This window comes from Anthonomus grandis, chromosome 16 (assembly GCF_022605725.1).
Source record: "Anthonomus grandis grandis chromosome 16, icAntGran1.3, whole genome shotgun sequence".
NCBI lineage: Eukaryota > Metazoa > Arthropoda > Insecta > Coleoptera > Curculionidae > Anthonomus > Anthonomus grandis.
In genome coordinates this window covers 22,069,119-22,094,060 of record NC_065561.1, presented here as the reverse complement: position 1 = coordinate 22,094,060, position 24,942 = coordinate 22,069,119, and the positions used below count along the sequence as shown (strand labels likewise).

Below are 24,942 nucleotides of genomic sequence, written 5' to 3'. Positions count from 1 at the left end.
TGTACTTTTTATCACAATCGTTGCAATTAATCTCACAGATCCTGAACTTTTCATTGGTCTCTATTTCATCTTTTGGGTTTCCTAAAAGATTTCGTAACTTTAATAGATCGAACTTTAATAGATCATTCTTAGACCTAAGTCTTTGAAAACCTTATCAAAGCCTCTCGTCAAGGTAGGATCGTTGGTATTGCAACGAAAGTTTGCTTATTTTCATCTTTTTGAAATGTGTTAGGTTAGTTTTTAAGATTAATTTTAAACCAATGTCTTCTAATCAGCCTATCAATAATCTTATCGTCATAACCGTAGACCCTAGCAACTTCAATGGTTGATTTTTCTGTATTACTTAGAGGAAATGAGACCAAAAAATGCTTGATAGCCATTTTATGTTGAAAACATCTTGTTTAGCTTAAAATGTCATTTTAGGTGCCGACATGCCGGTAGTGATAACCGTCCTAAACAGTTACTCGGGGTGGGCCCTTTGCGCCGAAGGGTTCATGTTGAATAACAACTTGATGACCATCGTGGGCGCCCTCATTGGGTCATCTGGCGCAATTTTATCGTACATTATGTGCAAAGCGATGAACAGGTCTTTACCGAACGTTATTCTTGGCGGTTACGGTACTTCTAGTACCGGCACCGGAAAACCCATGGAGATAACCGGCACTCATACCGAGATTAACTTAGATGGTGCGGTGGATTCCATTAAGAACGCCAGGAATATTATTATCGTACCGGGGTATGGGCTTTGTGTCGCTAAAGCACAGTACCCGATCGCTGAGATGGTCGATGCCTTGAAGAAGAAGGGAAAGAACGTTAGATTTGCAATTCATCCAGTTGCAGGTAAAATTTGATTGATTGATTGATTGAAGTTCAGTTCAAGTACATTATATAAATACATTTATTTATGCAGGTCGTATGCCTGGTCAGTTAAACGTTTTATTGGCGGAGGCGGGTGTCCCGTACGACGACGTCTTCGAAATGGAAGAGATAAACGAAGACTTTGATAATACGGACTTGGTACTGGTAATCGGTGCTAACGATACCGTTAACAGTGCCGCAGTTGATGATCCTAACTCCCCTATAGCCGGTATGCCGGTGCTGAACGTGTGGAAGTCCGACCACGTTATCGTTATGAAGAGATCACTCGGTAAGTAATAATAATAATAATAATAATCGTCTTTTTATTCGAAAAAAAAAACAAAAGATTGACACATATTACAAATAAAAAAAGGAAAAGTTTAGCCTAAGGCTACTCAAACTTAACCCTAATAAATAATAAATAAATTTCTGTAAACATACATAATAATAATACAAAGATGAAATATTATAAAGAAATTATTGTTCCTACCAAAAAAAATACTGTACACAAACAAACACCCTTCTATGCAATTGTATACAACCATCATCAACCTATGAAGCACACGATACTAGTGACTTAAAAAATAGAAGCTCGACTGTTCTCTAAATAAATACAACCTAAATCCTCACTTAAACTTGGTTAAATTATGAGGTAGTAAATCATTGTTTGGCAAGGAGTTACATGTTTTAATCGCATTGTAAGTAAAAGACTTCTTGTATTATGTCGAGGAATAATATATATTTGCATTTATTTCTGGTATTTATATCATGGACGCTCAAGTGGGTTTTAAGTTTATTTTTTAGAGACTTAGATATGAATTTTGAATTAGTAATTAACCCAAATTTTGAGTTCTACGATTTGACATATTCAAGCAGTTAAATTCATTAATTTTATGTGATACGTGATCTGATTTTCTTAAATTAAAAATTAGACGAATACATGTACTCTGCAACTTTTGAATACGATATTGTATATCTTTAGTAAAAGTAATCGGTGTGAGGAAATAATAGTTAAATATCAAGTTTCTTTATGATTGTATGGCATAAAATATTCATCTCCGGTATTTGTAACCTTTAAAAATCAATGTATTAACTTAACAATATAAGTCTAAATTAAAGGTCAAAAAGAGAACGCTAAAAGTCTTCCTTCATGATAGTCAGAGGGTCTATTAAGATGCTTTTTAAAATAAAAAAATTCAACTTCATTGCCTGGAATTATATTGTGCAAATTGTCCAAGTCACTCTTCAATTAATCAAATATTTATTTCTCCATAAGATCAAAGTGTCTCACTAATTATTCAAAAGTACTATAAATATAGGGTAAATCTTTCTTTTTTTCTATGTGGAACAACATGTTAAATAGGGCGGCTCTATATATCCTCGAATACAATAAGGCCAATAAATTCGGCACAATGTATATACGGGTCTTTTTATTACGTTAAATAATTTTCAATTAGGATCTAAAGTCACAAACATATTCTTTATTTTTCTTTTATGAACCATCTGAAATGTGGGTGCAGTCTTTCTTCTTTACATGTCATGCATTAACATGCAATGAACTTCTCATAGGCAAAAAAAGTTGTAACTTAATTCCCTCACTGGACATATTAGTTGGACAGGCGTGTATATAAACAGCAGAGCATTTTAAATGATCGAGGAATCAGGCAAGATAAACTGGGCAGAAAAATATTATTTATCTTGTATACCCCCAACTGGAATGTAAGTGCAGCAGTCTTTCATGCTTTGTTGTGAAAATGCCCATGCATTAACATGCAATAGAAACTCATGAGCAAAAAACCGACTTAATTCCTTATCTTATTCCATACTGAAGACCTTAGTTGGCTAGGCCTGTATATAATTAGCACGAAGAATTTCGTCAAATATTTGAGGCGTAGTAATCGAGTTTAAGAAACTAGGAACGTAAATCTTTCTGCTTTAGTACTATTAGAACAAGGTAACTTGACTACTTGACGACTATAACAATAACACTATTTTTTGGAATATGCTTAAAAAGCCGATATTCAAATTAACATTCAAAAAATTATGAGTCAGTGTTTTGGTGGTATTCCAGGGAAGATTCATAAGATCTAATCCCACTTCTGACACCAACTGTAACGAAATTCAGGAACACACTCTTATTGTCAAAAACACTAACCTAATTACTCGCCTTAATTGTCGTTTAATTGTTTTCGAGGTAAAAATTGACTAAATAAATAAAAACTGAATGAAATGTCACGAAGCCCGTTTAAGTAGTTTCGAAATATTTAGAATTTTCTTCATTGTTTTTGCTGAAAGAGACCAATAATTTTAGGAGAATACTGACAGTCAAAGCAAGCAAGTATAAAAATTCTTCTAAATAATTATTACAGAGACTTACAATAATATAACCTAAATTGGGGCCCTCAAACAAGATGAACTACTTAAAAACTAGACACTATAGATAAAAATATTAAACCAAACGTAAGTACTAAATAAACCCTACGAATCAACTTTAACTACAGAATATTAATAAAATAGTGCAAAAACTAGGAGAATAATTAACTTATTTACATTTTCATAATAATATTATAGCTTGCAACAATAAACCTAAGTCAAAAGTTACAAAGGTAGATACAGTGGATATAGATGTCTCTATATAGATTACTCTTTTTAGGTGTGGGATACGCAGCCGTGGACAATCCGGTCTTCTTCAAACCGAACACCTCAATGTTATTAGGAGACGCAAAGAAAACGTGTGACGCCCTCTTGCATAAGATCTTGCAAGACGTTTAAGGCTGTGCCAAATTGTATACTCATACCCCGATATTGTTATTAGCTAAACTCGTTTGCATTTTTTTTTTAAATTAGTTGTAAGACTTGTACATTTTTAAAGGCAGGAAGAGAGGACCCAGTGAACGTGAAAATATTAGGATCTAAGTCATAAAATATATTTTTAGATATTACATACTTATGCAAAACATGTTTTTTTTTATGTGTATATTCTTGGAAACTAATTTGTATAGATACTGCGCGTAAACTCAATTATTAGTGTAATTTTAAAACTCGTTAGATACCAGCATTGTTTTCAATTTGTAAGTAATATCGTTAAATATCCAAAAAAAAAAGAAACGTGTCAAATTATATTTTTATAAAGCTCCTTTGTTCGGTTGTAATATACACTCATATTTAAATAAGAATATATAATTACTAATGATAATTTTGCCCTTTTAAAGTATTGTCATGTATTTTAAAATCTAAGGAGAAACATAGTCTGAGTTGTACAATTTTCTGTACAGAAATATCCTCAGGAAGATGTCAAATTTCCTTCCGTACGTTGTAAATAACCTTAGAACATTATTACCCGATCGCGGGTTTAACCATCTAAAACTGTATTGTATATTGTATTTTGCTATTGTACGCATACATTTTGATTAAAACTTTATTATATTTTGTATTAACGTTGTTTTATTCAATAATACTTTGCTTAATACAAATAAAATATATACTTAAGTTATAATAAAACGTTTAGTGATTATTCCGAGTTCAGAGATTGTCCGCTATCATCTTCGGGTATTTTCTGTAGCTTTTGCCTGTCTTGGTAGTTCTAAAAAAAATAATTTGCGTTAAATAACTTTTTTTTTAAATATTTTTGATTAATTAGACTCTTAGAACAACGATACTCTTTTGTCACCCAACCTAGACAATAATATGTACATTTCTTCCTATTGCGTGTGTTCTGTGATTTCTCTTAAGCTTTTGATCACGTTTAAACAAATCAAGCTTCACGGTGTGTCTTGTGGTCTTATCAGGATTTTACTCAAGACTTTTCAACCCATTTTCCTTTTTCGATTATATGTAAAAGATAAAGTTAAGAGTACAACTGACTGAACAGAAATCTAGAGGCTTCGAGAGTGATGAGGTAGAAATCAGAACTTACTATAGGACGAACCAAGGTAAGAGGATGTTTGCAGAGCGGAAAGTTGGTTTATGTTGGTCAATGGTTTATCACTATTTATAAGAGTCACATCAATAATTGTGAAGTAAAATCTTGAGTGTAGCCTCCTTGGAAATGGGACAAATAAGTTTCTTAAAATAAGCTGCTGAATAAAGATAAATAGTCTTATCACGACCTTGAGTCCTTTTCAAGTTTCTTATAGACATTCTTCACGAAACAAAACAAAAAATTAATCCCAAATGGTGACGTTATCTCGATAGCTTTTATCAATGAAATGATCTATACCGGATTCTAGGACATGTCAAGCAATACAAAGTTCAACTTTTCCAAAAAAACATTCAGGGATACACCTTTTTGAACTGCAAGTTCCATTTACATGGAAAGACTACTTTGCTCAAAACAGTCTGACCGCTGCAATATTGAAGAGTTTCACACAAGAGTCTTTTAAGTACTCATTGACTTATTCCAGGCACTTGAAGTTCTATTCAAGGAATATGAGTCACTTTGCCTGTAAGAATCTTCTAAGTACTCATAAACTTAATCTAGACACTTGAAGGTAATCTGAAGGTCTCTTTGTTCGATTTGAACCACTTCAACTGCCTGTAAAGGTCTTCTAAGTACTCATAAATTTATTACAGGCACTTAAAGGTCTATTCAAGAAATATGAGTCACTTTGACTGCTTCTAAGAATCTTCTAAGTACTTATAAACTTATTCCAGGCACTTGAACGTAATTTGAGGGCCTATTCCAGGAATCTGAGCTACTTTAACTGCCTGTAAGTATCTCCCAAGTACTTATAAACTTATTCCAGGCCCTTGAAGGTCTATTCAAGGAATCTGAGTCACTTGGACTGCTTGTAAAAGTCATCTGAATACCTATAAACTTATTGCAGTCACTTGACGGTAATCTGAGGGTTTCTTCGAGCAAGTTCAACCACTAAGTGCCTGTAAGTGAATGACTTCAAAGAACTAATAAACTTAATCTAGGCACTTGAAAAAAATCCATTTAAAAAATCTGAGTCACTTTGACTGCTTCATACAGTTATTCCAGGCACTTGAAGGTCTATTCAAGAAATATGAGTCACTTTGAAGGCTTGTAAGAATTTTCTAAGTACTTATAAACTTATTCCAGACACTTGAAGGTAGTGTGAGGGTCTATTCAAGGAACTCACTTACTTCAACTGCCTGTAAGTATCTTCTAATTACTTATAAACTTATTCTAGGCACTTGAAGGTAGTGTGAGGGTCTATTCAAGAAACTCACTTACTTCAACTGCCTGTAAGTATCTTCTAATTACTCATAAACTTATTTCAGGTACATAAACGTAATTTGAAGCTCTACTCAAGAATTCTGGGACATTTCAACTGCCTGTAAGTATCTTCTAATTACTCATAAACTTATTCTAGGCACTTGAAGGTCTATTCAAGGAATTCATTCACTTCAACTGCCTGTAAGTATCTTCTAATTTTTTTTTTTTTTTTTGGGGTCGGTGGAGAAATTCTTTATGAACACTGGTTACGCGGCGCCGCCCCCAGTAGTGTGGGACTCAGTGTCGAGTCTCTTTCGTCCTGTACCCACTAAAACTCCACCGCTGGGTGGTGCCTTGTGGCTCCCTACACTGTGGTCTGCTAAGCAGCAGTCCTATTGTGTCCCACAGGTTCAATTCTGTAGCTTCAAGGAAGTCCAGGATTGTGCCCAGTGGTAGATTTCTTATACCCTCTGGTGAGGGTTTCTCTTCCCCCAGGAATGTTGCCCTGGTTTGATTAAATGCTTCACAGAAGCACAGTATGTGAAGAGTTGTTTTGTCCTAACTGATTTCCCTAGCGTATGCAGGTGTTTCCTGTTGGGCGCATGGCCTGTAAATAGCCCCGCGACCCTTCGCAGTTGTTGTCTGGAGAGGCCCAGTATGTTCTCACCCTTCTTGAAGGGTGGGCTACCTATAAGTTGTTTGGATTGTTCCATCTTTGGCAGCTGTTCCCAGTAGGATTTGTTCTGGTTTGTTAGCCAGTTGCCTCTTCCAGGTCTTATCGTTGACACAACATGTTGGTGTTTATTACTTCTAATTACTCATAAACTTATTCTAGGCACTTAAAGGTAATGTAAGGGTCTAATAGAGAAATTTGAACCACCTTGACTGCCTGTAAGAGTCTTCTTAGTACTAATTAACTTATTCCAGGCACTTGAGCGCAATTTAAAGGCCTATCCCAGGAATCTGAGCTACTTCAACTGCCTGTAAGTGTCTTCTAAATAATCATAAACTTATTCCAGCCACTTGAAGGTCTATTCAAGGAATATGAGTCACTTGGACTACCTGTAAAAGTCTTCTGAATACCTATAAACTTATTGCAATCACTTGACGGTTATCTGAGGGTTTCTTCGAGCAAGTTAAACTACTTCAAGTGACTGTAAAAGTATTAATAAATTTATTCCAGACACTTGAAGATAACCTAAGGGTCTATTCGAGGAATCTGAGACACTTCTGACTGTCTCTGAATCTGAGACTGTCAGAAGTGTATCAGATTCTTCAGAACTAAGACACTTCTCAAAACACTGTTCACATACCCTTAGAACAGGGGGAGTTACAATCCATGTTATCTAAACGACTTAAAATATGACTTAATTTACTTTGCACCTTAAGGAATTTTCCTTATTCAAATATAACTGAATACACAGGATACTCGACGCTATCATCACTCATTTGCATCTGAATGAGCAAAGTTAACCTAAGTCGAATCTCCTTAATAGTGCCTTCTCCAATATCTCAAACACTAAATTCATAACATAATATCCAATCAACTCTTTAGATTAGTCTCGTTGCTAAAATAATGAGAAATTGTTGTATGTAAACTTATTTGCAAATGATTGATTCTCAATACCCTGGACGGGTGAAAAAAGACGTTTAAGATGAGGACTAGTACAAAAAAAGGTGTGAAGTAAGCATGTCCTGTGACAAGGGCGAAGCACTTGCTTAAGACACTCGATATATGGTAACTATGACTTAATATACACCTTGGCGGTTTCAATTTATCTATAGCCTATCCCGAACTAAAGTGACCCTAAATCGTAGCACTTAATTTCCTGTTTACTTTGGTCAGTCACTACCTTGTAAAGAGAGTGTAATTTTAGTGTTTTTCCTTGGACTTTCCTTTACCGAGGCGAATTTGATTGAAACCACTAAGGTTTTACTTGCCTGCTACAAGTACGTAAATTTACTACATAAAACGTTTACCTCTTTTGCGATTTGTCGCAAATGCGAAGCGGTACCGGCACCAGTTTTTCTGACCAACTCTGACAAATATCCTTTGGGGTTTCTTAAGAGGATGTGCGGATGGTCGAACTCTACCGCTTTGCCGGCGTCCATAACGAGAATCTACAAAAACAGAAAATAAAAGAACTTGTTTGTTTCAGTCAGATTAACTTCAACTAAATCTTGGAGGGATTAACATTTACCATAGTACCATACAACCCAAACAGAAGCCGAAGGAAGACAACAAGGATTTATTATCAGGAGATGCTTATATGCTCCAGTAGCAGAATTTTTGTAATCTTCTAGAATTAGGAGTTCTTTATACAGTTGTCTTTCATTCAAATGACCAAAAAACGTTTCAGTACTCCGTCGTACTCCAAGTAACTTAAATTCTTACGAGAAACTTATAAGGAATTAAAAAATTATTCCACATCCACGAAACCTACAATCTCCAAATCTTCAGTCATAAAAAATTAAACCCAACCCAGCAAAACTAAACATAACGCAAGACAAAATTTCCTCGTTTATTAAAATTAACAGCTTAAAACATCTGGACATTCTGTCATTAATTTTTACACCTTTAATGATAACCCAAGAGCCGCTTCTCATAATATTTGTTCTTTTCAAATAACAAATAATTTCATTAAGGTAATAATTAATTACCTAAATTCTACATTGAGGAATCGAATAAGAAATTTTAGATATTTGAAATAGTGTCGAATTCAATGGCAGAAAAAATGGCAAATTAGCCAAAAACTGCACAGTTCGTGTCTGTCTGGCATAAAGGTCTAGAAAATATTGTTTCACATAGTCCATGACAATTTTATTCTATTTGCATCTCTGGGCTATTGAATATCCCACAATTGTTCCAATACCTTAATAATACCTTCTGTATTATCATCATGCGGTTTGTCTGAGACCACCCTTTCGAAATCACAGGAGTAATTTGTGATGTGAGTATAAAACTATTAAATAAAACATACGTCTTGTAAGTTTTATTTGATATTACATGTACAGCTCTACACGCGAGACGCAAATCAAAGATGTCAAATGAAAAAGTAAATTTCATCCAGTAATATTTGCTTTGGATTTCTCATCTGAATGAAGGAGCATGAGAAAATGATGAAATTGACTTCTATTTAATATTACGCAAGTCCAATTAATTCATTCGGGTCAATCGGGATCTCGAGTGCGCAAATTAATATAATATATGACGTGCGGTATTTACTGGACTTACCTTATCAGAATCCATAACAGTATGCAATCTATGTGCTATCGTCAACACAGTACAGTGCTCAAACTTAGTCCTGATGGTAGTTTGAATCAATTTATCCGTTTGCGCATCCACATTCGCGGTAGCTTCGTCCATCACCAGGATCTTATTATTCCTTAAAATGGCACGTGCCAGGCATATCATTTGACGTTGACCCACGCTGACGTTCTGACCACCTCCGCTCATTTGTTTATCCAGTGCCGCTTTAAAATCAAACAATTATTTTTTAAAAACCTTTCTCTCACTTTATTTAGGAGCTTCACCTGCCCCTTTGGTCATGGCATCTTTGTCTTCTACGTCTATCAGTGCCGACACCATCGCTTCATCAGTATACTCGTTAAAAGGATCCAGATTGTACCGTAAAGTGCCTTGGAACACGATCGGTTCCTGCAGAAATAAAATGTTCACGTATTCAATTACGGTCTCAGCAATTACCTGAGGTATTATTGATATTTTTCGTCTCAAATCGTGAAGACCAAGAACGCTGATATCCAAGTGATCGATATAGATTTCGCCGTCAAAGTATGCCAGTCGAAATAACGTTACTATGAGTGACGATTTGCCCGCTCCCGTTCTACCGACTATACCGACCTGAAACATGCGCCCGCTTATAGAGATTCTAGAAGAAATACATGTATCAAATGTACAGGACCCTAGAAAAAGTGACACGTTATATGTGCATCAGGCAAGGAAAAGAGAAGGTGTTGATGTACAGGGTGTCCCAAATTCGAGCCTCACCATTGGGATCTCGTAAACTAGAAGAGATACGAGGTCGGTTAAATTGAGGTTGTTGAAGTTGCACAATTTGGTGCTCATTAATATACCCTTTTGAAATTTCAAATATTCCGAATACTTCTGAAGATATTTGGAAAAAAACCGAATATTCGCGATTTCATTTTTATTTTTTTACAACTCTATTTGAATAGATATAACAAAATAAATTACTCATTTTCATTGCTACTTTCTCTAATTTACAAAATGGTGTCGTCAGATTTTCAAACCGACGTTTCGTATTTGAGCTATCATCATTAAGTTTATTTTTTTAAATACGGCCCTGGAGGATTTTTTATTACGGATTTTACGAGCCCCTTATGTTCCTAAACCGATGATGTATCGCACTTATTCAGAAATTTTATATTAATTGATATTTCTATAAGGACTCGTGTTAAAGAGAATGGCAAAAAATAAATCTATTTTTAATGGGATTAACAAACACCTTTTTTTATAATAACGCATTAGTAAAAAAAGCTTCAACACTAACACAAAATGATGTTCAAAAATAACAGAATTAAAGAAAATATTCAAATAGTAATCCGCCTTTTGTCTAATCTCGATTTTGTGGCGTATTTTGATAAAAACGGGTTTAAAAAAATCCCATAGGGTTAGGTCGGGGCTTCTAGCGGGCCAACGTACGGCTCCTTGATTTCTAATCAATTTTTTAGGGAATAATTCATTTAATAAATTGGTCCATTATAGGGTGATGCACCGTTCTGTTGCCACCATAGTTGACGTAATACATCCAAAGGTTCTTTCATTAAGGAATCCATTGTATTGGTCCTTATTAATTCTGCATTAATTCTTTCCTAAGTTAGATTTCCTTCGAGAAAAAACGGGCCGATAATTTTGTTGTGCCATTTACCGATGCATATATATTAAATGATTGTCGTTCTTACTTCTGCCTTGGGTTTTCTATTGACCAATAGTGATCGTTCTGTCTATAAAATAATCCATTTGTGGAAAAACTGCATTCATCTGTCACTATAACTTTATCTTACAACCAGTTACAAAATTCTAAGCGTCTTTCAGCATTGCCAGGTCTTAGTGTTTGACTAATATGAACTTTGTAATCCACGAATATGTAAAGTTCTCCAAACTGTCATTCGTGGTACTGCCACTTCGTTTGAGAAAACTCTAACTGAAGCTCGGGGATTATTATTTGCCTTAAAAAAAATTAATATTATTCATTTTACTTTGCAATGGTTTTAAAACTTACAGTGTCCAAGATAAGTTGTTCCTGCTCGGGATCGACTCGTTTTCCATATTTAATCTTTGGTTTAAAAAAACTTCCGTATTGAGCTTAACTATTATCAATATTAACAAAATAAGTGTAATGCGGCTGCCGTATAAATCCTTATGATGTCTCTTTTTTCTTCAGAAAAAAGAGACATGAAAACACTACTAATTTTTTTTTTTTTTTTTTTTGAGACCGAGACTTTGTGTTGTTCTCCTTTGATTTATTTATATCATGGTCTCTTTAAGAATATGGACGACTTCTTTCAAACTGTCAAAATATTTAATAGTTTCAAAGTAAACAAATAAACAATGATTGTCAACGTGCACGACGTACCGCCACTGTGTTAAATAATTGCTAAAATTTCTACATATTTATCTCAGGGCCTTTTCAAGATTTGAAGAATGCTACATTAATTATTTTATTATTTATGAACCTTTTTTTCGTGGTTATTGTTACAAAAGGTTTTAAATTCTATTAAAAATAAATGTTTTGTCTTTCTCTTTAACACATAAGTAAGTCCTCATGGAAATATCTATTAATATAAAATTTTTGAATAAAATCCTGGGTCGTTTAAAAAAACAAACTTTATTATGACAGCTCAAATACGAAACGTCGGTTTGAAAATCTGACGACACCATTTTGTAATATAGAGAAAGTAGCAATGAGAATGAATAATTTATTTTGTTATATTTATTCGAATAGAGTCGTAAAAAAATAAAAATGAAATCGCTAATATTCGTTTTTTTTCCAAATATCTTCAGAAGTATTCAGAATTTTAAAAATTTCAAAAGGGTATATTAATGAGCACCAAATTGCGCAACCTTACCTCAATTTAACCGACCCCGTATCTCTTCTAGTTTACGAGATTTGGGACACCCTGTACACATTTGAATCCTCCAAGTATTAACAAAACAAGCCATAGGTGCCATAACAACGTACGTTTTGCTCTTAAAAGTGTTTCATTGAATTTTAGATTGTTTACCTTCTGTTTGGGTATGATCTCAATATTGAGATGTTTCAAAACGGGCGGCTCGTCAGGAGTGTAACTCATCGAAGTGTCAATAAAGTCTATTCGACCCTTTTTCGGCCACGTAGACGGAGGCTTCTTATCCGGAGCCTAAAAGACTTTTTCACGAATGTTTTTACAAATAAACCACTTTTTACCGAATGCAAATCCGGTTCGTGTTCAACCCTGGTGAATTCTAAGACCCGTTCGACGGACGTCATTTGGTTCTCTAACTCGGCGGATTGTCTCATGCCCCACTGGATCAGTCCCGTCAGACCCATGGATTGGGTTATCACTAGGCCCACTGTACTGCCATAGAAATCTTTAATAATTAAATTATTAATTATTCAATTAAATATAATATGTTAAGCTAAGTTACTCTCAGAGTTCATCACACATGTGTAAGTAACACATCCAGTAAATAAGGCGGTAATCCAGTCAAGCCATTGGCTAAAGGCCCTTGAAGTATGCAAAAACATAAACCAAGCGCTGCTATGAAGGTCCTGTAAATGATCGAACTCCTTCACTAACAATTTCTCCGCATGGTTAATCCGTATCGTTTCCAATCCTTGCAGGGTGGCATTCAAGTGAGCGAAAACTGGACTTCTAGCTGGAAATATTATCTTAAGAGCAAAAACGGTGCTGGGCCAATCATCGCTCACCTATTCCTTCCAGGCGTTTAACACTCGTGCTGGTCTTAAGGTAAAACTTTCTCAAGAAGTAAAACAGTATAACCAAAATACCAACTGGGATCAGAAAATAATAGTTGACGGAACAAATCACTATGACCGCTCCAACTAAATTCAATATAATCTGGAAGAAGGAGGTGCTTAATGTTATATAGCGGTGTGGCAAATTTCCTTCTTGGGTGCATTAACAGAAAATCATTCTCGAGCGAAGTCAGTGTCATACCTGAACTGTATCAATGAACGCGTTCGGTAAAAGCTCGTCCACTTGACCGAGGTCCTTTGAAAATCTATTTAAAATTCTTCCGGAGGTGTTTTGATGGTAGAATCGCATCGAGGCAAGAATTATGCTCTTAAACATTCTGTTGTGTAACCTATAAGGTGCGAATATGACAATGTATGATCATACGGAACTGTGCTTTACGGGGTGTGCATTATACTTTATTTCAAACAGGTAGAGAGTAATGGAATGTAAATGTCTGAGTAAAAAACTAACGAAACTCTGTGAACTTAGTATTTTATTAAATGAATAGAGTAAGAAAAAATATACGATTCGAACAGTATAAGAAGGGTACAGGTAGGTGCGATTTTTAAATGTAACTCAAATCAGCATAATATTATACTATATTTCAAGCACTATACTGTATTTCAAATAGGTAGAGAGTAATAAAATGTAAATATCTGAAAGTTTTGTAGTTATCCTTGGTCATAGGTACACTTAGTACCTATAAGTAAAAAAATAAAGCGAGAAAAAAGATACGGTTTGAACAGTATAAGAAGAGTACAGGTTGCTGCGTTTTTTAAATGTTACTCAAATCAGCATAATATTTTAATGTATTGCAAACATTATACTTTATTTTAAATAGGTAGAGAGTAATAAAATGAAAATTTCCAAGAGTTTTATTATTTTACAGGGTGTTGCATTAACAATGGTAAATATTTTAGCAGCAGGTTTCTTTTTAAACAAAATGAGGTTAAGTTAAAATTTCCTAGACCAAAAGTCAACGACATCCAGGATACAGGCTGATAAACTTAATGTAATTTTTTTTTTAAATTTTGGCCACAAACTTGGTATTTATTGCTCGTTTTTAACAAAAGTTGGAATATAGTTTTTTTATACAGAATATTTTAAAATTAACCTTCTTTTAAAGTATGTGGAATTTGGGTATGTGGAAGGGTCATGAAGGTCACCCTGTAGGTACCCCTTTTGCAAACTTAATAAGGTTTTATTACTCTCTACCTATTTAAAATAGACTATAATCAAAATAATAGCAATATACTGACTATTCCAATAGCGTATACAGTAACGAATTTCGATACTGGAAAGTCAGAAATACCTGAATTCGTTAGGTTTACTTATAGATAATTTATTCCGTATTGGATGGACCAAAATTCATATGACTATGACTATATATATATACCTGTAGGACGACATCATACTGACAGAAAAAAAATACAGACTCCTAGTTAGAGCCACAACAATACCACTCGCCATCACGATCGTGTAGATTTGAATGCAGTGTTTCCGCGTCAATTGGTCCCACCAACCCTTCTCGTTAGCGGTTCCTTTATGGTGCCGGAGTTCCTCCAGTGTCACCCTAATAGACATTAAAATATTGTTCATAAAAAAAAATTCATTAAAATATGATAAATTTACTCTAACCCAAGTGCGAAGTTTTCGTTAGCAAATGGATTTCCCTGACCTAGAAATAGCGGTCACAGACAAATCACATGAATATAATGTAGCTTTTTCATTTAAATTGAATAAGCCTAACATATATTATTGATAATGTCAAATGAAAGGAAACATGAGAACACAGTCTAAGTGACATAGAGGAAACAATGACATAGAGTTCTCGTAATGAACATGAGGTGGCGTGCTAACATTTGGGATACTTGGGCACCTGGGTTAGAGTAATTGATGACTATACCATGTGCTTAGAAAATAATCACCGCCGCTACCCAAAAACTGGGCGCCCAAGAACAACAGGCACATAACGAAGAGAACACAACAATTCCCACCGGCAGTGAAATATTCTTTGTAATTGGAAGCCGATACGGATCCGAGAGTGCGCATTTCGGCGACGGCCTTCGGACCGGCCTAAAACAATTATTTTTATTATAATTCACCCATTTAAAATTAATAAAAAACTCGTACTTTGGTGCCCTCTATGTCAATGGTGCTATTGAACGCTACACTCGTTCGAGAGATCGCTTTCAGCACTTTTTCGCTCTCTTTTTCGGGCTCAGGTTGGCCAGCGGCCACCGTGGCAGCTTCTTCGAGGAGTACAGCGAAACTGACCCCGCTTCGTCTGATTTCCTCGTAACTTCCCTGCACTTGTATAGTACCTTCGTTCAATATGATCAACTTGTCGGCTCTTTTTAAGTATTGAAGCTGATGAGTCACTAGGATCACAATTTTATTCGATAGGTGTTTTACTAGGCAATTTTCGAAAAGTTCTTGGCCAACCTAGATTGTAATAATAATAATAATAACTTCATTAGAAGCTAACAATGCGATTATTTGTTTACATATTGTCACGATATCATGGTCAATTTTTTTAAAGGTTCCATGCTTTAAGTTTTTCACCTGGCTCTTTCACCATAGCAGCAGGTATTATCTATCATCTATACCTTTCACTGGACAAGCATATATATTACTATCGTTAAATATAATATATTCATTCAAAGATTTTTTAATAAATTTTTAGTTTTGGTATATTTATCAATCGTAAATGATCAAGGTGTATTTATTAAACTGTATATCAATATACGATTCTGTTTACACAAGAGAGAAAATTTCGGCATTTAAAAAAATTGACACTGAAAAATTGATTTGTAAGGATGGCGTTAACGGAAAAGGGTTTTTTTTGCAGAAAATAATTGCCTAAAAAAAAAGCTTTTTAAGTAAATTGTAGGTGAATTACCTTACCTGAATATCAACAGCCGACAGAGGATCATCAAATAAATAAATATCGGCCTCCTCATAAACTGCCCTGGCAAGATTAATCCTGGCCCGTTGTCCTCCACTTAGGGAAGCACCTCTTTCTCCGACTATAGTTTGATCGCCATAAGGGAGTAGTGAGAAATCGCGCTTCAGTGCGCACACCTTGATCGTTTGCGCATACCTTCCCGCATCATATTCTTTGCCGAATAAAATATTTTGCCGCACAGAACCTTTAATAAGGAAAATAGAACCAGGACGTCACAATTTTGGTAAAATTGAAGAACGAACCTGCGAACAGCCACGGTTCTTGCGAGGCATAAGACGTGGTCCCCCTAACGAGGATTTTGCCGCTGAACAGTCTCAGCTCTCCCAGGATGAGCTTCAGTAGGCAGGATTTTCCTGCCCCAACCGGTCCCACGATCGCTATCAGTTGTCCACTTTTTATTTCGGTGTTTATGTTTTCCAAGCACACAGCTTGACCTGCAAATGTTTGTTTATTTTGTAAATATTGTCGTGACTTATTATATAGAATAGAGTGAGGTACCAAAGCATCCCACCTTTTAACACGCCATCTAATGTTACGTACAAGAATTCTCCTATTCATTTAAATAAAAGTGAAGGACATAATATTCGTCTTTCATGCAGTTTGTTCTCGCCCCACTCTCTCGAGGTCATAGAAATTGGTGAGGGTTTTTGCCCAACTTTCGGGTCTGGAGAGTGTGGGGCACGAAGTTAATAAATATACCCAAAAATAACCTTGCAAGACTTTGACTTTGAAGGTTTTGACTGTTTTTAAAAGATTTCCCTAGTTCAATCGAATAAATAAGAATTTAAGAATGTGTGGCTCTTAAATCGGAGCATTTAAACTAGAAGGAAAAAATGTATCCTGAAATCTTCTTCTCCTCTTAATTTCCTCACACACTAACAAGCATTGCCTCAAAGACATTTGACAGGTGCACCTTCAATCTATAAAGGGACCTTATATAGCAAACGAGATCAGATAGTTTTTGGGAAGTGGAGCTATAACTGACAATCCTCACTTACTTACCATACTTCGCAATTCCTTTGTATATAATAACAGTCGCCACTTCACCTTGGTCCAAAGCTTTTCCAAGAGTACTATATAAATACTTGGAAGTTTCCCTTAACAATATACTCGGACCCTGATTAGAGAATCTTTTCTCGTCGATTATCGTAATCGAGCTGCTCCTGGACCAATTTTCTTTGTTGCTATGAATGGACTTTTGATCGCCCTTGTCACGAGGCACTTGTGAAGCGGTATCGACGTTCGGATCCAGGATCGATTTATCGCCCACCAACGCCTCGTCTGTCATTAAGAATTGCTGAATTCGGGTTATTGAAACTTTCGTTTCGGCTATCTGGAAAAGGATGGGATTTATTTATTTAAGAAGCGAACGAATGTTTTTTAACGCTCACGGCGTTCAGACCGCGGTCAAAGTATACGGTCAAGGTTTGTCTGACTATCATATAGTATCCCCCAATTACAAAGACTTTTTCGGCAGTTATATTGTTGTCCAATAAAACGTAACTGAGTACGGTCAAGAAAATTCCAAGCCTGGCTACGAACATTATAAAAGACATCGTGCAACCTCGTATGAATGAGGTGAGCAAAAGGATCTTAAGTTCCCTCCTACAAATAGGGTTTTTTTAGTATAGCATAGGCATGGAAGTATGGTTCTTCTTACTTTCTTAGTTTGTTGATCACTGTAGCAAAAGTATTTTCCCAAGCATACATTTTAATTACTTGAATCGCCTGAATGATTTCGTTCATGCATCGTACCCGAGCGTCTGTTCTTGCAGCCACCATGACCCGAAAGCGAGCTGTCCCATAGGCCAGTAGAACTAGAAAAAATAACTGTCTAAAGATGAATCTATTAAAAATGCATTTAAATCAGAGCGACAGACCTTATTTGCCTTAAAAAAGTATCAAATCTATACTGCAAATCACAAATCTTTATCTTTAATGGATTTGCCTAGATATCCAAGCCCAATACTGTATATTTTGAATTATTGACTTGTGAAAGTTATAATAGCTGACTCCACTGAGTAACATTACCTGACCTAAGTAAATATATATTATTTTACCACTGTTTGCACCCACGGTAATATAAAAATTCATATCTTTGACTCTATGAATGGAGATGCCCATAAAATTGAGCATGTTGCCGACCCAATACGTTGGGCATAATTGATCCATAGAATCTTTTTTATTTCTAAACCACCTTAAAAAATACGCGTGTGGCGAAATTCCTGTTTCCTACAAGAGCTCACAATTATTAAAACCTTTAAACGTCGTGACATTTTCAGCATTAATGGGTACAAGGGAGCAATATAGTTCTTGGAAAAGATCCTCTTGTCTACTTATCGAAATATCAAGAGCTGTTACTGCCAGTTGTTTAAATAATATGCCAGATAAAGACTCAGAACTTATGTGGTGTTAATTCGACTAGGCCAATTCTGTTAGTTGTCAATGGCGGCTCCTTCTTAGGGTCAATTGGTCAATGACCCCCCTAAAATAATCTCATAAAAATACCAATTTTATTAAAAATATCTTTTATCTAAAACTTCACTGTGAATTATAAAATTCTCTAAGCAGTCTGCATTGGCAAAACAAATAAATATATTACTAACGTCGCGCCTCGCGCTCATCACACAAGTCCGTGGGTGGGCCGGGCCGTATTTTAAATTGTCCCTATACAGTTCTTATGGCTTATGGAGAAATGCATGTAAAATAGAACAAAGAGGGCAGATTCGCATTTCGTGAGCGGGAGTGAGAGTCACCTTTCAGTCCTATATCGCTAACGTAGTCGACGGCCCGACTGGATGAATGTTTTGTTTTAGTTAGTTAATGTATTTTAAACAAACTAATCGTCTGTGTAAAATTTTACGGAGTTTTCGAAATTGCATTGCGCGGTCATGACGAAAGTAACAGCTCCAATAATCCTGGAATTTTTCTGGGACTTATCGATTTTGTTTCTGAACTGGATTTAATGTTTAAAGAACATATTGAAAAAAGTACAGTATTTAAAGGAACATCAAAAACAATTCAGAACGATATTTTAGAATCAATGTTAGCCATTGTACATACTTATATAATTAAGGAGATTGGCCAGACAAATTTTATGGCAATTCAAGTAGTCGAGACCACAGACAGCTTCAATAAAACGCAGATGATTGTCATATTACGATATGTATTAACAGGTATTGTACATGAAAGATTTTGGAAATTTGTTAACCCTCCAGGTACCACGCACAACATTTAACTAATGTAATATTGGAAGAACTTCAATTATTAAAAATTAATGAAGCTCCTGAAAAATTGATTGCCCAAAGTTACGATGGTGCATTAGTCATGAGCGGTAAACTGGAAGGAGTACAAACAAAAATTAAAGAAATATACCCAAATGCACACTTTATTTACTGCTATGCCCATCAACTTAATCTTATCCTGCAAAAAGCGGCGAGTCAATATAAACCGATAAAAATATTTTTTGCAAATTTACACGCATTTTCGTCATTTTTCGGCCGATCTCCAAAACGTACAATGGTTCTGGATAGAGTGGCTAAAGTAAGGCTACCTAAAGCTGCACTCACTCGATGGGCTTTCAATACAAAATGTGTTAAAATTGTATACACTTATAAAGATGATTTAAAATCTTGCTTAGAGGAAATTATTGATGAGGAGCAAGATGGTAACAATATAAATCAAGCAACTGGTTTAAAAAGACATTTGGAAGATGAGCTTTTTTTTTTGGTTAAATTTTTTCCATAAAATAATGCCCCATGTTGATATATTGTTTAAACAATTGCAAATGCAAGATATTGATGTCATATCTGTCAAAAATTATATACTGTCTTTTAATAACAGTATCCAAATAATGGAATCAGAAGAACCAAAAACATCAACAGCAAAAAAAAAAGAAAAAGTACTACAACTACAGAGGATCCATAGCGATCAACTGCACTGGAAATTTGTGATATTATATCTAAAATAAATCACAGGTTTGGTTTCAATGATCATCTCATGATTTCACAGTTATTCTACACAGAGAAATTTGAAGCATACACTACCAACTTTCCGCAAAATATTTTAAATATGGTGAAGGCTCATTATCGCACAGTAAATATTTCCAAACTAAAATCGGAACTTAAAGTCATATATTGTCGTGAGGATTTTCGCAATAGTGCCGGTGCAGTAGCCATAGTTTAGCTTTTTATTAACATGAATTTGTCTGAAACATTTTCTGAAGCAGTGAAATTATTAAATATTTTGTGCACACTCTCTATGACAACCGTGGATCTTTCAAATACTTTAAAAAATCAATAGTTTGATTTGTTTTTTTTTATTAGAGTAAACTATAAGTTTTCAAACCAAAATGACCCCCCTGAAGATTGACCCACGAGCCGCCACTGTTAGTTGTCATGATTGTTACCCAATCATGTAAATTCATCTTTAGTATCGTACGCTCGGTACTCACTATATGTAATGACAAATGTCAATTATTAGGTTAAATTTACATGTGATATCATTACGAATGAGAAGTTTTCAATTACTAAAGTGTCGTACTTACTTACTAGTGTTTTATTTACTTAAAGACTAAAGTAGCACATGACATCAGTGGTTGGATTCATCTTGTCCAATGATGTCTCTGACTCTGAATTTTTATTATTGTCTCAGAGCAGAGACAACCAAAGAGACCTGCAACTAGATATAAGGTTTTACCCTATTGTTGTTGCTCTCTTTAACCTGTACATACTGTATTTCGTTGTCTCTCTTTTCCCTTATGAAAGGTGAGCTAACGGAGCGCCACAATACTAATATTTTCTCTCTTCGTCTAAATAAATGCAAAAATACGGGATAGTAAAATACAGATTTTTGTGTTCTGACTTGTGTTCGACACAGAGATATCTTAATTAAGGTAATTCTTAAAACAGGTATTCCATGGTGGTGCATAAGGAAAAATGAAGGAATTTGCAAAACACAGAAACATAAATAGTAAAATGAATTTTTTTTTTTTTAATGACATACTCTTATTATTATGCCTTATAAACATAATTGCGAGAATAACATTTGTTCGGACTATCTGCTTCTATTTTTCATTTATCTGTAATCTTTCTGTTTTATTCTTTTATTTAATTTTGTTTAGCTAACGAAATTAGCATAAGTCTAAGAAATTAGGTTAAACTTGTCTGTAAAACGGTATAAATTTCTCGCAAAATCATTTTTGAAAAACCCTTAAAATTCATGTTTAAGGTTGAATTCTTGGTATGTGGTACTACAGGATTCGAACTGATTTTTCTTTTACTATGAAAAAATTGCCAAAATTTATTGGAAGTCCAAGAAAATTGGGTCAAAGTAACCAAATAAATCCATTCAATTAATTCACAAATTCGCTTCTGGAAAGTTCTTAAAATTTCTTATTTGGGATCAATGGACAGGGTTGAACTCTTGAACTTTAACCTGTTATGATTTAAATATTGCCAAGGGGTACAGAAAGTCTAAGAAATTGGGTTTGCTCAATAAAACAACGAAATTGTTATGAAACCACTTTTCGGAAAACTATAAAATTCATATTTAGAGCCGATGAACATGGTTGAACTTTTAGCAGGTAATACTGTAGGCTTGGAACTAATTTTCCTCTTATTATGAAGAAGTTGCCTGTTTTCATTTTAAGCGTTTGTGTTATACTAAAAATTATATTTTTAGGGTTATCATTATTGAATTGTGAAAATTGAAACCTTTTTTAATTGCATTTATATAATATATGCCTGTTACTGTTACAAAATACATGTACATATCATAGGTATACCATATACCAAAAATACAATACAAAACGTTTCAAAATTATATTGAATTTATTTATTTTCCCAATATAATTAAAGTCTGCCGTCGTTCTGAGCAATTGAAAACATCAATTTTTTTAATTTTAATTAAAATAAATAAAAAATAATTGATATGTTTTTAAATGGTTATGCAGCCAAGAGAGACAAAGATGGAAAATAATAGGATTTTTTATTAGCAGACAGTTGCACGTCTCTTTGGTTGTCTCTGCTTGGAGGTTGAAACTATGCCAAGACAGACCCATATAGTTTAACCAATTTCTCAGGAAATTGGGGAGCGATAAACCTAATATACGTTACGACTAAACTATACACTACAATAGTTACTTACTCTGAAAGGGCATAATAGAGACCACTGAGAGCATCCCATAAAAAGATGCGGTGCCGACCTCGAAATATAAGAAAATCGTTATTAGAAAGCCTTGCAGTGGTGCCAACCAAAGGTAATGCACGAACGGTGGTGCTAAATCAAACCGGTTTACGTCATTGGACATTAGGTTAACGGTGTTCCCAACGGTTTCACCTCCTAGGGAAGTTATTCGGATCCGAAGAGCCTAAAATGATTGTGCATGATTTTTAGGCTTAAAAGTTGTCTTTAAGAATTTTTATCTACTGAGACTAACCTTTCTATAAATCAATGAGCAGCATGCCACCCGGACCCGCATTCCCAAATGCATGGCCGACATCATATATGGATGGAAGATCATCATGACGATGAGACTGCACAGCATTATTCCGGTCGCGAAGAAATACGCTTCCTCCTTAGAGATGCGACTTTGATCCTTTTGAAAGTAGTTGAACACCCGCATTATGTATATGGGAGGGTATTGCCTAAAATGCCACACTAGTCGATATGCTGTAATTTCATTTAGTATAGGAAGACTTCTTACTCTTCGGTGCTCTCGATATTCTTGACGTTAAAGTATCTGATAAATAATCCGATGAATATTGGTTGCGGAAGTCTGAAATTGATACTGTTTATGTGGAGGGTTGCTATGAGCACAAATAAAGTTGTGCCTACCTTACGCAAATCTCCATAATAAACAGCAAAAATCCATAATATATTATTTCCCATTTAAAGGTTCTTAGGATAACGTTGGCCAAGCTGGGATCTCTCTTCTTTTTGGCCGCATTCGTCAGTTCTTGACTCCAGTTCCTCGCCAACTTTTGCCCCAATAGTTCGGACCGATGCGAGTCCAGAGGCTCAGTGAGGTCGTCCTCGTCCAATGCACGTTTCGTACCTATCTTGAACGTATTCCGGGAATACCTAAATATTTGTGACCTTCTTTAAATTAAATAGCACTCGATAATGCGGTTTTTTCAATGGCAAACGCTCTTACAACCTCGCCCTCTTGGGAATATTTAATACACTTACCAGAAAGTGATGATGGACAAAAAGTTCGCGCCTTGCTTAGGGTTCTTGGGCCTTTCAAATGACTCGTCGGCCTGCATGCTTCAATGTATTAAGAAGTTGAGGATAAACACATGTTGTTCTATTAGTATGTCAAATTAGACAATTTGAAGTACCTGCGAGGGTGCGTGTAGTAGATGCAGGTGTGCAATACAATTTCGGATATTGAATCAGCTATACAGAGGAGTACAAACAAACCCGATGAATTGGCTCAAACAGGAAGAAAACTAGAAATAGTTAGATATTCATTGATTCAAGTCGTTTAATCAAGCAGCTTTATGGAGGTTGCGGGCACATTAATGGGCCAATGGGAGGAGATTATGCAAAGATAGAACCAAAGCCACCAAGGCCTTTCTGTCTTTTTTTAGACTGTTCATTGAAGAGTATTTTTGTCTTCCTTCCAGGCAGTTGAACAATATTTCTGTCTTTTGTTCACTCTTCAATTGAGAACAATATAAATCTATAAATCTGATAGCCGCAGAGCAAGAAGAATGTTTTGTAGATTTTTATCTAAATCCTAGTTTATTCTACCCTATAAAACCCATGAAAATTAATTAACTAATTAATTTAACGATTTTAATTAAAATGTCTGAAATGTTAATAAATCCATCATAGTTCAACTGTCTGGACTAATAAAATAATTTGAATTTAAACGTCATTAATATATAAATTCATTAGTGCAGGTACACTCCTAATTAGAGCGTCTAAAATGTTAACAAATCCGTGGTTTAACTGTCTGAAATTAAAAATAAAATAATTTAATTTAAACGCCTTGAATAAATGAATTAATTAGTCAAGGCAGTCGAGGTACAATATTAATTTTAGTTCATACTTGTAGTAGGATCGTAGGTTATATAAGCTCAAGCTTTGTGTGACTTATATATATCCAAAAATCAGCAAGTGTAGGGACACCTACTTAACCTACTACGATTCCACTGCAAGTATGAACTATAATTAAAATTGTACCTCGACTAACTAATTCATTTATTTAAGGCGTTTGCTAATTTTAAACATTTTATCCCCCTGTTGATGGACACTGCTATGTCCGAAACATGTTGGAAATTTTAAGCTATTTGTAAAATAAACAAGTGGAGGGAGAGAGTGTATTTTGTAATTTATCTTGATATATAGCCTCAACTGCCTGGAATAATAATTTAATTTCAATATAAACATTATTATTTAATTAATTAATAGATCGATGAGGATTGGCCGTGCTTTTGTTGGTTTATGGTATTTTTTCAATAGAGAAATCGAGTTTTAATCAAATAAAATAGGCAAAACTTGGGGATAGTAAAGGAGAGTCTTGAACAAATAGATACAGTCAATAGCCGTTAATTGGTGGCTGTTTATTAGGTTCTTTTGGGTACAAAATATAAGTTTAAGTAAAATAATAGGCAAAATATAAAGTCACTTATGTAGTGTTTTTTTAGTGTCATAGTGTAATAGTCTTAGTTTTACATAATGACAGTGTTTGACATTTTCTCACTTTTAGGGGTACTTTGGCTAAAAAATAGAAGCCACAATATGATTGGTCATTATTTTTATTCAATTAAAAATTCAAAATGCAGGAGTTCCTGTAAGAAATAAATTAATTTGTCTCTTATTGGCAAGTAAATGTTTTGATAAAGAAATTATTAAAATCCATTCAGAAGTCATTCTTCAAATAAAACGTTGAAGGACAATTATTAAATAAGAGGTTTTTCTT

At 34.8% G+C, this 24,942-nt stretch overlaps 2 protein-coding genes across 2 annotated transcripts in view; one reads left to right on the top strand and one right to left on the bottom strand.

Moving 5' to 3' along the window:
- Positions 1-4,291, top strand: part of LOC126745927 (NAD(P) transhydrogenase, mitochondrial-like) — a 34,273-nt gene extending 29,982 nt beyond the window's left edge. The window contains exons 17-19 of the mRNA XM_050453992.1: positions 424-840; positions 911-1,147; positions 3,512-4,291. Coding sequence (XP_050309949.1) covers positions 424-840; positions 911-1,147; positions 3,512-3,630 — 773 coding nt within the window. The 3' untranslated portion in view covers positions 3,631-4,291. The remainder of the gene's footprint in view (positions 1-423; positions 841-910; positions 1,148-3,511) is intronic.
- On the bottom strand, positions 4,286-23,354 carry LOC126745926 (ATP-binding cassette sub-family C member 4-like). The gene is made up of 23 exons (XM_050453991.1): positions 23,202-23,354; positions 22,848-23,108; positions 22,717-22,788; positions 22,450-22,657; positions 22,158-22,380; positions 17,671-17,827; positions 17,402-17,615; positions 17,013-17,343; positions 16,253-16,444; positions 15,950-16,194; positions 15,176-15,487; positions 14,949-15,118; positions 14,439-14,615; positions 13,244-13,391; positions 12,994-13,144; positions 12,711-12,941; positions 12,490-12,653; positions 12,308-12,442; positions 9,747-9,902; positions 9,575-9,698; positions 9,276-9,514; positions 8,021-8,161; positions 4,286-4,441 (listed from the first exon to the last, which is right to left on the bottom strand). Exons 1-23 carry the CDS (start codon positions 23,276-23,278, stop codon positions 4,370-4,372), a joined length of 4,200 nt encoding a protein of 1,399 aa, XP_050309948.1. The 5' UTR covers positions 23,279-23,354; the 3' UTR covers positions 4,286-4,369.
- Between the last annotated feature and the right edge of the window lie 1,588 nt (positions 23,355-24,942).

What these genes read in the sequence shown, in the direction of transcription:
- LOC126745926 (XM_050453991.1), bottom strand. Translation starts at nt 23,278, where the DNA reads ATGCAGGCCGACGAGTCATTTGAAAGGCCCAAGAACCCTAAGCAAGGC. An exon ending in TTGTCCATCATCACTTTCTG is followed by an intron (nt 23,109 to 23,201) that starts GTAAGTGTATTA and finishes AATTTAAAGAAG; the next exon opens with GTCACAAATATTTAGGTATT. An exon ending in TGCGACAAATCGCAAAAGAG is followed by an intron (nt 4,442 to 8,020) that starts GTAAACGTTTTA and finishes TATTTTTTTTAG; the next exon opens with AACTACCAAGACAGGCAAAA.